General features: G+C 41.8%; 1 protein-coding gene across 24 annotated transcripts in view; it reads left to right on the top strand.

Annotated features, from left to right (window-relative positions):
• The window catches only part of CAPS2 (calcyphosine 2), an 84,831-nt gene that overhangs the window by 53,478 nt on the left and 17,681 nt on the right, over positions 1 to 13,672 (top strand). For 21 of the 24 annotated variants that reach the window (XM_025476546.3, XM_049115178.1, XM_035695931.2 and 18 more), the window contains 5 exons: positions 2,786 to 2,853; positions 5,722 to 5,841; positions 10,104 to 10,178; positions 11,140 to 11,235; positions 11,324 to 11,417. In XM_025476546.3, coding sequence (XP_025332331.1) covers positions 2,786 to 2,853; positions 5,722 to 5,841; positions 10,104 to 10,178; positions 11,140 to 11,235; positions 11,324 to 11,417 — 453 coding nt within the window. Of the gene's footprint in view, positions 1 to 1,398; positions 1,458 to 2,445; positions 2,568 to 2,785; positions 2,854 to 5,721; positions 5,842 to 10,103; positions 10,179 to 11,139; positions 11,236 to 11,323; positions 11,418 to 13,672 lie in introns of those variants that run through there. The other 3 variants (XM_025476568.2, XM_025476560.3, XM_025476563.3) reach the window with 3 other exon arrangements.

The raw sequence follows: 13,672 nt of genomic DNA, 5'->3' as shown, positions 1-13,672 counted from the left end.
TAATTTTTTTTTTTAAAGATTTTATTTATTTGAGAGAGAGATCATGAGCAGGGGGAAAGGGCAGAGGGAGAAGCAGACTCCTTGCTGAGCAGGAGGCCTGACACAGGACTCTATCCCAGGACTCGATCATGACCGAAGGTAGATACTTAACTGACTGAGCCACCCAGATGCCCTTGACCTAGTTGTTTTTTAGAAGTGATAAGCTAATAAGACTAGAGAAATTCCAGCAAGTTAAGGAAAAGGGCAAGAATAATTTTATTTTTAGGAAAAGGGAAGCAAAACTGTAGACTCTCAATATTAACTTTAAATGGTGTCTTTTACAAAATCAGTTATGTCTCTGCCTCTCTCTCTCTCTCTCTCCGTGTGTGACTATCATAAATAAAAACAAAAAAACAAAAAAACAAAATCAATTAGATTGTTGGATGAGTATGGCTTAGGCCAGGTCTGGTGCAAATAGATAATTACATTTTTATAGTGTCCTGGGGTGATCAGACCAAGCTGTTTTAGGTCGGAGTCCACTGGCCACCCCAGACACCCCCAGGTGACTAATCCCCTAGACGTCCTTGTAATGGATTCGTGAAATATCAGTGTGTGGTGGTTCAAAAGTTGGGAGAGCTCTGGTTTAGATATGGTTTTAGGCAGTTATATAATCGTTATCACTGAGAGGAGAGTCGATATATATTTTATTTGGATTACAGTCACCCAGAATTAATATGTTCTCAGTTGGCAGCAATATGCAATCCGTGTCTGGACCACGGCCGGATGTTCTGTGGGTGTTTCAAGCTGCTAGTTTGTTGTAGTTTTTATACCAAATAAAACAATATGAACATCATCTTCTATGCCTACTATTTAGATATTTATGTTTGATAGAATAAGGAATATTGCCAGGATTATCCTAAAATTTAAAAAGCTACTTGACAAGGCACGACAGTATCCCAGACCAGGCTTACTTTGATATGTTCCTGAAGTTGTACTTGAAATGGGTGCTACTGACGCGTAAGGCCCGCCGGGTGTTGTTCTTGGTGTCACCCAAAGCCATCCGGGTGTTAGCGGTTTTTTTTTTTTTTTTTTTTTTTTTTTTACTTACAGCTGCTTTCATTCAGCAAGTTCAGCATCGAGTATTTTACTTTATTGTGGTGGCACGCATTTATCGGTTTTTCCCCCCAAGGATATGTTTGTGTGAATGCATTTGAAATTGGTACTGGTTTATTTTCAAAATCTAGGTAGAAACTTTTTAATTTGTAGCTACTTAATCGAACACCAGAAGTGGTGAACCTGTGGTTTTCATATCCATCTCTTCTAGTTTGCTTCTCACTTTTTAACATTATTAGATCCTTTGCATCAGAGTGACTTCTGCTTCTAATCTGCTTTATGTTTACACAGACCTCAAAATCAGTGTGCCTGGGGGTGGTTCCAACCTTTCCTGCAAAAAGCCACCATAAATGTCAACTCCCAAGGTGGGCTTTCTGCACGGGCTCCCTATTCGTTAATCTCCCCTCTTTCGCTTGCTGCTGGGTTTTACACCTATGTTCTGGTTGACCTTTTCTGTAAATAATTTCATATTTTAGTCAGTGTTCACCTTCATCACCCTGAGACATAAAACACACTTTTCTGTGCCTGTAGTTACCATACACTTTCTAACTTTTTAATTGCCATTTTAAATCTATTCCTAAATAAAAGTCATTATAAAGTGTCATGAACCGAGGGGACACCAGATGCAGTCAAATGTTAAATGACGTGAACTTTATATGGGGCATATTTGGCTGTAAACTGTACCTTAATTTCTATGAAACTAAAAAAAAGACCAAATTCAATTATAGGCTAACATTTAAGTAATTGCACCCAAATTGTCAAGTTTCTCAGGAGTTTCTATGACATAACTTTAGTCATTCTTATTTGAATTTTGTGCTCACTTTGAATAGAACACTCTCCCTAATGCCACTGAGCCTCAATCGTAAGCTATATTATTGTAGTTGATTTCATTTCCTGGGTTGATCTATGGAGACGACAGTAATTTACAGTGTAGAAGTACAACAGGCTTTATTGTGACTCCTAAATTTTTGAACATCTTTTATTTACTCTTCAAAAGAAACATTTTAGTAAATATAGTTACATTATAATCTAATTAGAACTGAATGATTGCTAATCTTTCAATTTGATATAACCTAAAATGTAGTAAAACTGTTCTCAAATGAGTTAGAAAAGGAAAAACTAGTGGGAAGGTAGTTTAATCAAACCAGTAATTGAGATAAGTTGATCAAGTGTTAATGGATTATATGCAGAGAAAATGTTATTCTTTTAATGACAGGAGGCATTTGGAAGATTTTTATTCTTAGATTTTTGATAAAGAATTGAATGACTCCAGTTCCGTTTTAGCTTCATCTACTATGAATAGTTTTAGAACAAACTCTGAATGTGTCAACGTTGGTATTCTTCTTGGAGCAGGTTAAAGTGCCTTTTACGGGGTGTCTGTCAAGGAGAGGGGCATCGTAGCCTCCTCCTCCTTCATTCTGGCTCCGTGAAATTCAGGGGCAGGTGTGGAACTCTCTGATGATTTCTATCGAAATGTAAGTGTATTACTTTTGTTCAGATTAAGTAATTGGAATTTGTTTTTATTAATGATGGATATAGTAATCCATATTTAAGCAGAAAGTTGGAAATTTAACATCTAGTTAAATCTAAAAAAAATAACATCTAGTTAAATCTAGTTAGGGTTCTTGTGTTAACTCTAGGGTCATTCTGTTTTATGGATAATGAAATTTTAAAAATTTTCGATTCTTCTCAGGAAATTGTGGCTGCAGAGAGGAAGAAACAGACTGTTGCAGAGCAAGTGATGACAGACCACTTATCTAGGTGAGAGTTAGTAATAATGAGAAGCAGAAATCCATTCAGAAAGTTTTCATCAATTTTTTTTTAAGTCAATCAACAAGTGGCCAACTCGGAAGCTCCCAAATGTTCTCTGTTCACTGCCCTCACAGTGTTGTAGTGATGTTTCCTACAGCATTTCTAGGCCAGTAGAAATCCTCAACAGTTCTATTTGTCAAGTACTTTTGTCTAAATAGCAATTATATACAAATAAAGAAGTATCTATTTCATGACAACTTAATGGCTGTTTCAAAAAAAAATAATGCACATAAATTAAACAAAAGATATTTGTATTTCATTCTTAAATAGCCAGAGTTGCTTAGCACAATCTCGCAAACCTTAGACCTTTTTGGGATGCCGTCACTTTCAGTTCCAATTCCACATGGCACTTGCTAGTTATCATGGTGACTGTAGAAAACCCAGCTCTGTAAAGGTTGGTGAAAAAGTGAAAGAGTGAAAGAGTAAAGAGTGTAGCATAATACCCTGTTGAAACCGTGAACTCCCTTGAGCTAGTAGTTCATGTAGTTGCCAACAAATTTCGAGTATCATTGCATTTCCCTCACAAATTAAAAATATTAAAAAAAAAAAACCCTAAAAATATCCCACATCCTCCCTGTGGATTCCCTGTGGCACCTTGGGGTGCCTTGGTGCACAGTTTGGGAACTGTGGGCCTGTTAATTTAAAACTCAATCTAAAGTTTCATGACTCTTAGAAAAGTGTGTAAAGCTTAAGTATCTGCTGTGCTAAACATTCATGACGATATGGAAATATCATAAGATTTCAGAAAAGCCTGGAGTAGTCCAGGCAGTCTTCTAGGAAGACGCAAGGCGTATGGTTACCTTTGAAAAGAATGATGGGAAAAAAAAGAAAGAAAAGAAAAGAAAACAAAAGGAAAGGAAAGAAAAGAAAAGAAAAACGAAAAGAAACGAAAAGAATGATGGTTTGTTTAGGTGGCAGAGAGAAGGGTGTTCTACATGTATGTTTTCCAGTAACTGTCTTGAAATAATTAATTATTAATAATTAATTAATTATACTCCTGGTTCTTCCTTCTGCTACGTCTTGAACTCACTTTGATGATGTTTGCACGCACACCGTCCACCGTATCATGTCCTCGTAAGATGACTGGTGACATTTGCGTTGCTTGCCTAATGGTGACTTCTCACTTCTTGTCAGCGACCTCTGTCTCCGTTGAAAACTCTCCTCTCCAAAATACTTTTCTCTCTTCCGTTTGGTTCCTTACACACAACACGTAGCTGGGTTTCCTCCTCCCTCCTGCCCCTCAGTCTCTTCCCTGCTTCCTTTCTGTCAACCCCGTCCTTATACCCGGGAGCTCCCTGGGCTCCATTCGTAGGCTTTTCTACACTGACTTCCCGAGTGATCTCATCCGGTGTCATGCCTTTAAAAGCTACTTATACGCTGATGCTTCCCTAATTGAAGGTTCCAGTATAGCCTTTGCTGCTCCGGGTTCCTGGGCATTCTTTCCTCCTTCCCCATGACCAAATCCTCTGTAATTTTTCTTCATTCTTTAGGTTATTTAGATCTACAATCTTGGTGCTGCTTTTGATGCCTCTCTTTTTCTCAGATCCTATATTAGTTTATCAGCAAAGCCTCTGAGTTCTACCTTAAAATAAATTTACCCCTTCTGCTGCCGTCACCCCTGTTGACAGTATAATCTTCCTTCTCCTGGATTATTTCAGTCACTTTCTACCGGGACTTGTGTTTGCGTTTGCCCCCCGTTAGTCTGCTATTAACCCAGCAACCAAAATAAGTTTATGAGCCAGTCAGCCAGACCAGACCCTCCAGTGATTTCCCATCTCAGGGTACAATATACGTGTGGGTTACATCTCACCACAAATCCTAGTAGCGTAAAGCGACAGTAATTAATTAGGGCTTGTGCATCTTCAGACCAGCTGTGCAGGCTAGGCTCGGCCAAGTGGCTCTTGCCTTGTTACCCACTTTGGCCAAAAGCAGTGGTCTCGGTTCTTAGCTTAGGCCTTAAGAAGCCATGTGTGTTTCCACTTGCCTTTTTGAGCTTTTGCCATATTTGTGAGAAGAACACAGCTTGGCCAACCCACTGATCTCAAGAAGAGCATGACTCTGAAAATGCAGCTGGGCCACCTAGCCAAGATTATGCTGGATGAGCAGATCCCCAGTCGAGCCATCCTTATGCGAGTTAGTTTAATCGACATCAGCAGAGCCATCCAGCTGTATATAATTGGCCAAAGTAAGTCAAATGGCTGAGCTCAAGGCTGAAGGGTGAGACATTAGTACAGAACACCTACAATGAGGCCAGGGTGAGGATGTGAATCAGGAGTCTTAAAAAACTGTGGCCAGTGATATAGTTCACCCCAGCCCTCATGACCTGCCCACCCCCACCCTGGACCGCTTTTCCTACTTCTCACCTTCTCTTCTTTTCTGCTTTAGCCATTAAGCCTGAGACATACCAGGTTCTCTCCTGTGTTAGATATTTTGCATTTATTTTCTCCTCTGCTTGGGATACTTTCGCCCCAGAAATCCATATGGTCATTTAATTATTTTGCTTCATGTTTTTTACTCAGAAGTCACCAGCTCAGTGTCTGTTTGTTTAAAGAATAATAAGACATGGAGCTCAGAGTTCTCTCAAAAATTTCAGTTTCTATTTAGATAACACCTGTGGAGAAAGAGATAGATGGAAATATCCACCTTTTTATGGCTGGTATCTTTTATTAAATTCATTCATTTGGTATCTGGCAAATACATAATTCTGACCCTAGCATAACTTTGCATTTGTAGATGGTCTGCCTGTGAATATGTGAGTGCTAGAGTAGTGCATTGATTATTATACTGGGTTGTCAGACTTTGTATTTTCCTGCATAGGGCTGTAATCAGTGATCCAGAACAAAACCTAACCACTGCGAGGGAAGACGGTGCTCGTGTCTTTCCAGATTCCAGGATAGCACCTCTTCGATTTAGGAAAAGAACACTGCATGAAACTAAGTAAGAAAATTTTACTTAATCAAATTAAGATATAGTATGTTAGCAATGAATTTTTAAAAATGTATCTTGTGTCCAACTGAAGAGATATTTTTGGCTAGTTTTTCCTTTTTTCTATTTAAAGAGAAGTGGAATTTTCGGAGTTCAAATCCCAGTTCCACCACTTTAAGATAGAGGAGTAGACTTTGCCCTCCAGGTTTTTTTTTATTAGTAAATTAGGAATAACAGTTACAACCTAGGAGATAATATATGTGAAAATAGAGTAACTGAGATATCTCGTTGATATAATACCTTCAAAATTAGTATTGCTTACAAGTCCTTATTATTTTGCCTTTTACTTTGCAATGTATAAAATCTTTGGGCTTCTCACAGTTTTCAGGCTCAGTCCACTTAAATCTCTCAAAACTTCGCTGGCTGTTGGTGGGTAGCCTCAGCCTTAGGAGACTAAGAAAATCCACCAGTTCCCACATCAGTTCTTTCATGTTTTTAGACTGCGTAGAGGTCTGAAAGTTCTTAGAACTTACCTTTTTGGCTTATTCTTATTTTCTGGAAGACTCTGTTTCCATACCTTTAAGTATTCAGAGTTACCGGGTATTAATTTCCTGTGGTTGCTGCAACAAATGAGCACAGACAACAATGCAGATTTATTCTCTTACGGTCTGGAGGTCAGAAGCCTGAGATCCCACCGACATTCCTTCTGGAGGCTTCTGGGGAGGCTCCACTTCCTCACCCCTTTCAGCCTCTGGAGGCCTTTATTCCTTGGCTCTGGCCCCTTCCTCCACGTGCAAAGTCAGCAGCGGGTGTGTTATCACTCTGACACTCTTCTGTGCCCACATACCCCTCTGCCTTCCCGTAGAGACGCGTGTGGCTGTTGACTGCAGCTGGGTGAGCCCGCCCCTCCCTCACCTCAAGGCCCCGACTCCCACGTGCCGGGTGCCCCCCATGTCATGCCATCCCAAAGGGTTGGCGTGTTCTGAGGCGGAGGCTATGAAAGACTCTGGAGGGTCATTTCGCTGACACATCTAAGCTTCTATCTCTTTTTTTCTTAAGTAACCTTTTATTGAAATAAAATATATATACATCCACAAAGTGTACACATTTTAAGTGTACACAGCATAGGAATTTCCACAAACTGAACGATACTCATGCACCGAGTTCCTGGATCAAGAAACAGAGCATTGCTAGGACCCCAGAATCTCCCCACCTGCACCCCCACGACTGTGCAGGTGCGTTGCAGGGCAGCCCCTGTCCTGGTGCCAGGGACGCCGGCTGCCTCCTGATGAACTTACCAAAATCACCTCATTTGGACTCTGTGACCGGCTGCTTTTACTCAACACGGTTGTCAGTGTATCCGCGACGTAGTGTGCATTTGTTTCCCACCCTCCCGTAGGGCATTGCGCGGCCACGTGCGGATTGTGCGAGCACACAGTGTGTCTACAGATGCTCACGGGCCTGGGCTGTGACGACGGGTGCTCCCGTGACCCGTGGCACCCGGTCTCGTGGATGTTGAGGTCTCGAGGATGTCCCTCCTGCTCAGTGTAGACACGGACTGTCTGGCCCATTGAGTACGCATGTGTTCAACTTCAAAAAATCCCACACCGCAGGTTTTGAGAGGGGCTGCTGCAGTCAGCACTCCCGCCAGGAGCACAAAGACATGCTAGTTGACAGCATCTCTGCCAGCACTCAGTTCGGCCCGGGTTTTTCATCTTCGCTCTTCTTATGAATCCACACCGGTACCCTCTTATGGGAAATAGACATCCTCCTATCTGAAATTTCCCAGCAGGTGGGTTGGGTTATCATTCCCATGTTGACTTGTGGGACTTACTTATATATTCCTGTTACAAGTGCTCTTTCAGTTATGTTTGCTCGCCATGTCTTCTCCCACTCTGTGGTTACCTTTTCATTCTCTTGATCATGTCTTTTGCTGAATAGGAGTTCCTAATTTTGATGCAGACCTGTTCTCCAGTCTTTCCATTTATTGTTAGTGCCCCGTGTATCTTTACAAAATCTCTGCCTCCCGCAGACTCATTGTCCCTCTGACTTGTAATGCACTTACATCATAATATATCAAATTGTTATAAATGTATAGCTGGTTTCAAGGCTTTTCCTTCAGTCTTGTCTCCCCGTTCTGTATCCCACCACCAATACTATCCTGTCTTAATTGCTATTGCTTTATATTAAATACTTGTAGCTTTATTATCTTCAATATTATCTTGATATACCATGCTGTTTCCTCTTCAATATAAATTTTAGATTTAGCTACCCTAGTTTAATGAAAAACCCTAAGGGGGTATTAATTAGATTTATTGAACTTATGGATTTTACCCCCCTTATTCATTCTCCTGGAGAGGTAGAAGACGATTTTGCTTCACAGAGTCGGAAGCAGGAACACCGCAGCCCTCCTCTCCTCTTTCCTTGGGAGCCTGCTGGCTGCAGAAGCTGCTGCATGCACGGTTTCACAGAGTCCCTATCCAATGGGAATGAGTGGGTTAGTCTGTGTAATCCTAGGGTCACTTCATTCCTAAGCCATGGCTTCCAACAGCTTTGTCACTAATAAAATTCATATTTTGGTCTCATCTGCCTGATTCTTATTCCCATGTTGGTTAAGACCTTGGATGGAGAGAAGTGGTTGTTACTACTTACTGGATACCTAACACCTTAACACAGAACTTTCCATTTATAATATAAATGTCCTATTTATGTCTTTTATCTTTTCAAGGAGACTGTAGACTTTAGACTTCAGCCTATCGCTGTTAAATTGAATTCTATTCACCTTTGAGAAGCAATATAACCTAGCGGTTATGATAAGCAAGGTTGGGCTGTCATGCACTAATTACATAATGAAAATTTATTTGTAAGAAGAAATAATAGTACTTACTTCGTGGAGTTATTGCAAGCATTGAATGAACCAGTGTGCATTTAAGTTATTTTAATAACGACTGGTGTCCAGGGAGTTCTTAATAAATAGTAGCTGTTATTATTGCTGTTATTTTCTTGGCATTTAGAATTTTCTCAGGCAGGTAGTGAGCATTCAATAGACACATTGATATTAATGGATTCAACTGAAGTGAGAAGACCAGTCTTTCAGGACTCTATCCTGTGTTCACCAGCTCCTTTGGACCACAGACTCTTCCTGTCTACATGCTGCTTATTTTTCAGAGACCTAGACTTTATAGAGGTTTTACTTTTCAGGATCCCAGTGACCCATACACTTACTTACTATTTACATTATTGCAGTTTCATTAGACCTGTAGTTAGTTTTATTGGAGTGCCATGTAGTTATTTAGGAAGGAGCGTAAAGATACATTACCAAATCTTCAGATTTCTTATTATAAAGGAGACTACTAGTAGTAGGGTGCTAATGTATGGACACTTGAGTTTTGCTTCATACTATTAAACAGAATTTCAGGACCGTCAATCTTTGTGAAATCATTTAGTGCCATCTGAAGGCCATAAACATCAAACAGCAGATCTGAGGTCCTACCACTAGACCTATTCCAAGGCTGGAGCTCCATCTAGCACGTCTTCCACTATTCTGTTATTTTGGTAAGAAAAACCTGACTGATAGTGACTTAAACAAGTCATGATTCATTTTCCTATAAAACCAGCTGCCTGGAAGCGACAGTTGGTTTTAGTTCAGTGGCTCAGTGACAACACAGCTCTGGGCTGGCTTCCTCAAGATCTTACTGGCCTTTCTGACTTGGTTGCCTGATGGCGACAGGGGCTCCTAGCATCATATTCCTGTCACGTCCACAGGCAGGAACTGTTCCCGTGCCCATCTCTTATTAGGACGAAAGAAAGTCTTTCCTGGAAGACCATTGACAGAACTTTGTCCCTTCATCACCTCTACTGCTAGAAAAGCAAATTAGATGGTTGGAGAAAGGCGAAGCAGAACAGGGTTAGAAATGGCAGCCAGCGAGCCCTGTAGCAGGACCAGTTAGAATATAGCACTTTGGTACGTACGTCCTAACACAGAAGTCATGCGTGTATTATGCACTATATCTCAGGGCTATTTTCTCTGAGTCCGCTTCAGTTAGCACTTTCTTTTTTTTTTTTAATAATAAATTTATTTTTTATTGGTGTTCAATTTGCCAACATACAGAATAACACCCAGTGCTCATCCCCTCAAGTAAAAAACAAGAGAGGTCTATGACATCTTCGTTCTGTGCATTTCGAAATATCAACATAACTTTTTTTGTACTTTATCATTTACATCAAGTATTGGAGACTTTAAAATAATTACTGACAAATGTATTTCTTAACAGGATAAGAACCCATTCCACATTAACTGAAAATATGCTTTCTCATAAAGTACAGTTTGATGGTAGGATCATATCAAGGTAATTGTGATTTTATTAAACTTTTAATCCTATGGTCATAAAACAAATAATCTCTTCAAATAGAGATAACAATAATGAGATTATTTAAGTTTGTCCCATATAAGTGCAAAGTGGTGAATTTAGAATGAACATTTTAAGGTAGTATATATTAATACGTTACAAAAATTATGGAGACTATAAGCCTATCAATAAGACATTTTATTTTATTTTTTTCAATAAGACATTTTAATTAGAAGTTATTTTAAAAAGTCATTTTAAAATGGCTTTCAAAAGAAACTTAGAAGTGAATTTTTTATTTTTTTATTTTTTATTTTATTTATTTATTTATTTTTTAGAAGTGAATTTTTTAAAGATATATACTACTACTAAAAGATGGTAAAGCACTTAAAATTAACCTTTATGTAAACGACTATCTTTGATTTTCTTGCAGTGGCTTAAATTAATAGTAGATTATTGATAGATGTTGGTCAGTGGGAAGCTATCTCTTACAAACTTCTGATCATACACAATGCTGATGTTCTTTGTGTATATTAGAGGTGAAGTGTGTTTGTAAAAATTATCAAGTCTCTTCAGCGATTTTAAACTTTCTGTAGCAAAGTTGGTAAGTGTCTATCCTTGAGTGACTTCTTGCAAGGTCAGCATTTTTAAAGATCTTCCGTTTTATCTTAAAACTCTGTCATAACAGTAATTTACGTTATAATATATCTATATCATATCAGCATAAGATAAAGCCTTTTTCTCCACCCAAATCTTCCTTAAACTGACACTTCAGCAAGCCGTGCCACGTTTCCTGTAACTTCCCATAGGCCTCGCTCGCTGCCGCACATTCAAGACACTTAGGCCCACTTTTTGACATAACACAATTCTGGCTTATTATTTAATTTGAAAATTATCCTGTGTGAGAATCTTTTTTTTTTTTTTTTTCTGTGTGAGAATCTTTAACATCATTCTACCTTTCTAGAAATGGACGTGATGCTTGCAGAGAGCTGATTGGATTCTTTTTCATTCATGACCAGTCCCTAACAATTTATGAGTATCGGCAATTTGGGAAAAACAGGTATGTGGTAAAGCATTGTTGCAGTTGGCAAGATGATCACTTCTGCGGGAAGCTGAATGACTTCACATTTTTATCATTTACCTTCTAGGACAAACGTGCTTCCTTTTATTCAAAAAAACATTTATAGTCATCAGTGTGGACGAAGAAAAGGGAAGCAGTACCAACTCGGTGATTTTTATGTCGTAAGTGGGGTGTGTGTGTGCAGATGTGTTAATGCCAGTGGCTGAATTGGGTAGGATCCTGCTGGGGAGCAGGACCAGGGTTTCCGAGTTTTCAATTTATTCTCCCTCCTTGTAGAGCAGGGGCCGGTGACTGATCTTTCCCCAGGAGGTCCCTCCTCTCGGGTGCAGGTGCGAGTGAGCTTCCCTCAAGAAGCTATGGTATAAGCTTGGGAGAGCGTGTCCCTTGGTACTCTCAAAGGCCCTACAAGGCTGTGCCAGTGTTAAGGGGCTACGTCAGTGGCCCCAGGGGTAAAGGTCCTGTGATGCAGGCTCGCCTCCTGAAGGTGCCTGTTCTCTGCACGGAGGGATGCGGGGCCTCTGCAGCTGTCAGGCCTGGTAGTCGGCTTCTCCACCTGCGGTTCCCTACCTCACATGACCTTACCTTACGGTGTGTGACGGAGGTTCCCTAGAATGGGTCGGTCATAGGTAATATTACAGTTTGTATTGCGCTCGTCAATTTTGAATTATGTCCACATTATCTCAAGAGTAAACCTTAGCAGTGTCCGCGGTGACCGCCCACATAATGAACATACAGACTCAGGCCAAGTGCTGGAGACAGAACAGGCAGTAGGTCAAGTCAGTTCCCTACTTTTGTGGAGCTTACAGCCTATGGGCAATACAGCCGGATAGGAGGGGCAACGAGTCAGTCTTGTTGGGTCGGAGAAGACTTCCTGGGGAGAGTGCCGTCCATACTGATCTAGAAAGGGGGTTAGCTGGGGTGGGATAGGTGGACAGGAGAAGGTAGGACGGGCTTCCAGAGGCGGAGACAGCTGGTGCAAGGAGCAAGGACGTGAAAGAGCGTGGCTTATGTGGAGACCTGGGAGGCGCTTGGTTTAGCTGAAGGTAGGAGTTGGCAAGAGACGAGTCGGAGCTTATTTAGAGGAGCGTTATGTCAAAAAATTCTCTAAAATGTATTGGGGAGTCACTGAGAGATGAGAGGTGGGTGGACTGAGGGGAGCTGACATCGGGTTTGGGATTTAGAAGGAAGATCTTTCTGGTTACAGTACGGGGAGGCCTTGACGGCTAGAGGAAGGAACCAGATTGGACTTAATTCTGTTAAGCGGGAAGGAGGTTAGAGCAGCCTTGACTCGCGGGTGGCCGGGTGGCCGGGTGGCCGGGTGGCTGGGTGGCTGGGTGGCCGGGGCTACGAAGCTAACTAGAAACGACTTTTCAAGTCTCCAGGAGGCAGAGGCAGTAGGAGGTGTGACTGCCGCGGGGGGAGCTGGGTGAGGAAGACCCTCGCGCCTTCAACTGGGTTAAGTGCCCGGGCCGCCTGGCTGCCCCTCGGGGTCCTGGGGTCAGCCCCAGATCCCATTGACAGCCTGCAGCAGGAGGGTCAGGGTCGGCTCTCAACTTCTGCTCCAGAATCTACTGCAGTTGATGGTTCCTTCTTCGCATCCCTCTCCTGTTTTGCTTGAGCCCGATGCGAACTCGGCTCCCTTTTGGGATTTCCCAGAGAGAAAAGGGTGGAGGGGAGACAGGAGAAAGAGAAAGGAAGGAAGAGTGGAGGGAGCGGAATGGAGGGATGAAGGGAGAAAGGTCGAAGGACAGAGGGGGAACCACGCAGACCACACGTGGGAGCTTTGAGCAGCACACCTGTGAAGGGAGTGTGGACAGAAGTGTACATTGCAGCAGGGGGAGCGACTTCTACTTTGTCATTAGACATTCTTATTCTTAAAAATATGTCCCTTAGACATTCCCGCAGTCTAGGTCCTCCCCTCCACCTTCTGACGTCCTCCATCTCTTGCTCTTGCCACAATCTTCAGTTTCTTTATGCAGAAATATTTGGCTTATTTTCCTTTCTTCGTGGAAGTGGGGGCAGGTCTCGTCTGCCTTCCAGGGGTCACTCTGGAACTCACCTTTTACTTTGGTGTGCCCACCCCCCCCCCCCGAGGACGTTTCCCCGACATGCCCAGAAAGAAACCTCAGTGCAGGCTGCTGAGGTGACACCAGAAACAGGTGCCTGCGCGACAGACGCGGCCGAGAGGCGCACCTGCAGGCTCCGTCCCTCCCTCCTAGCATCTTGCTGTGGATGCGCACGAGCCGGGCAGGCCCGGCTCCCCCTTTGCCCAGGCTCTCATCGAGTCCTGCCATCATTTCAAAAGAACTGATACACATTTTAAAGAACGGAGAAAGTCCTGTAGTTACAAGTTTTTTTTTTTTTTTTTTTTTTTTAAAGTAAATGCTTCAGGAAAAAGGAGAGGAAAGAGATCTAT

Source organism: Canis lupus, chromosome 10, assembly GCF_003254725.2.
Source record: "Canis lupus dingo isolate Sandy chromosome 10, ASM325472v2, whole genome shotgun sequence".
Lineage (NCBI taxonomy): Eukaryota > Metazoa > Chordata > Mammalia > Carnivora > Canidae > Canis > Canis lupus.
Note: the sequence above shows the minus strand (reverse complement) of the source record. Positions and strands in the feature narration are given on the sequence as shown.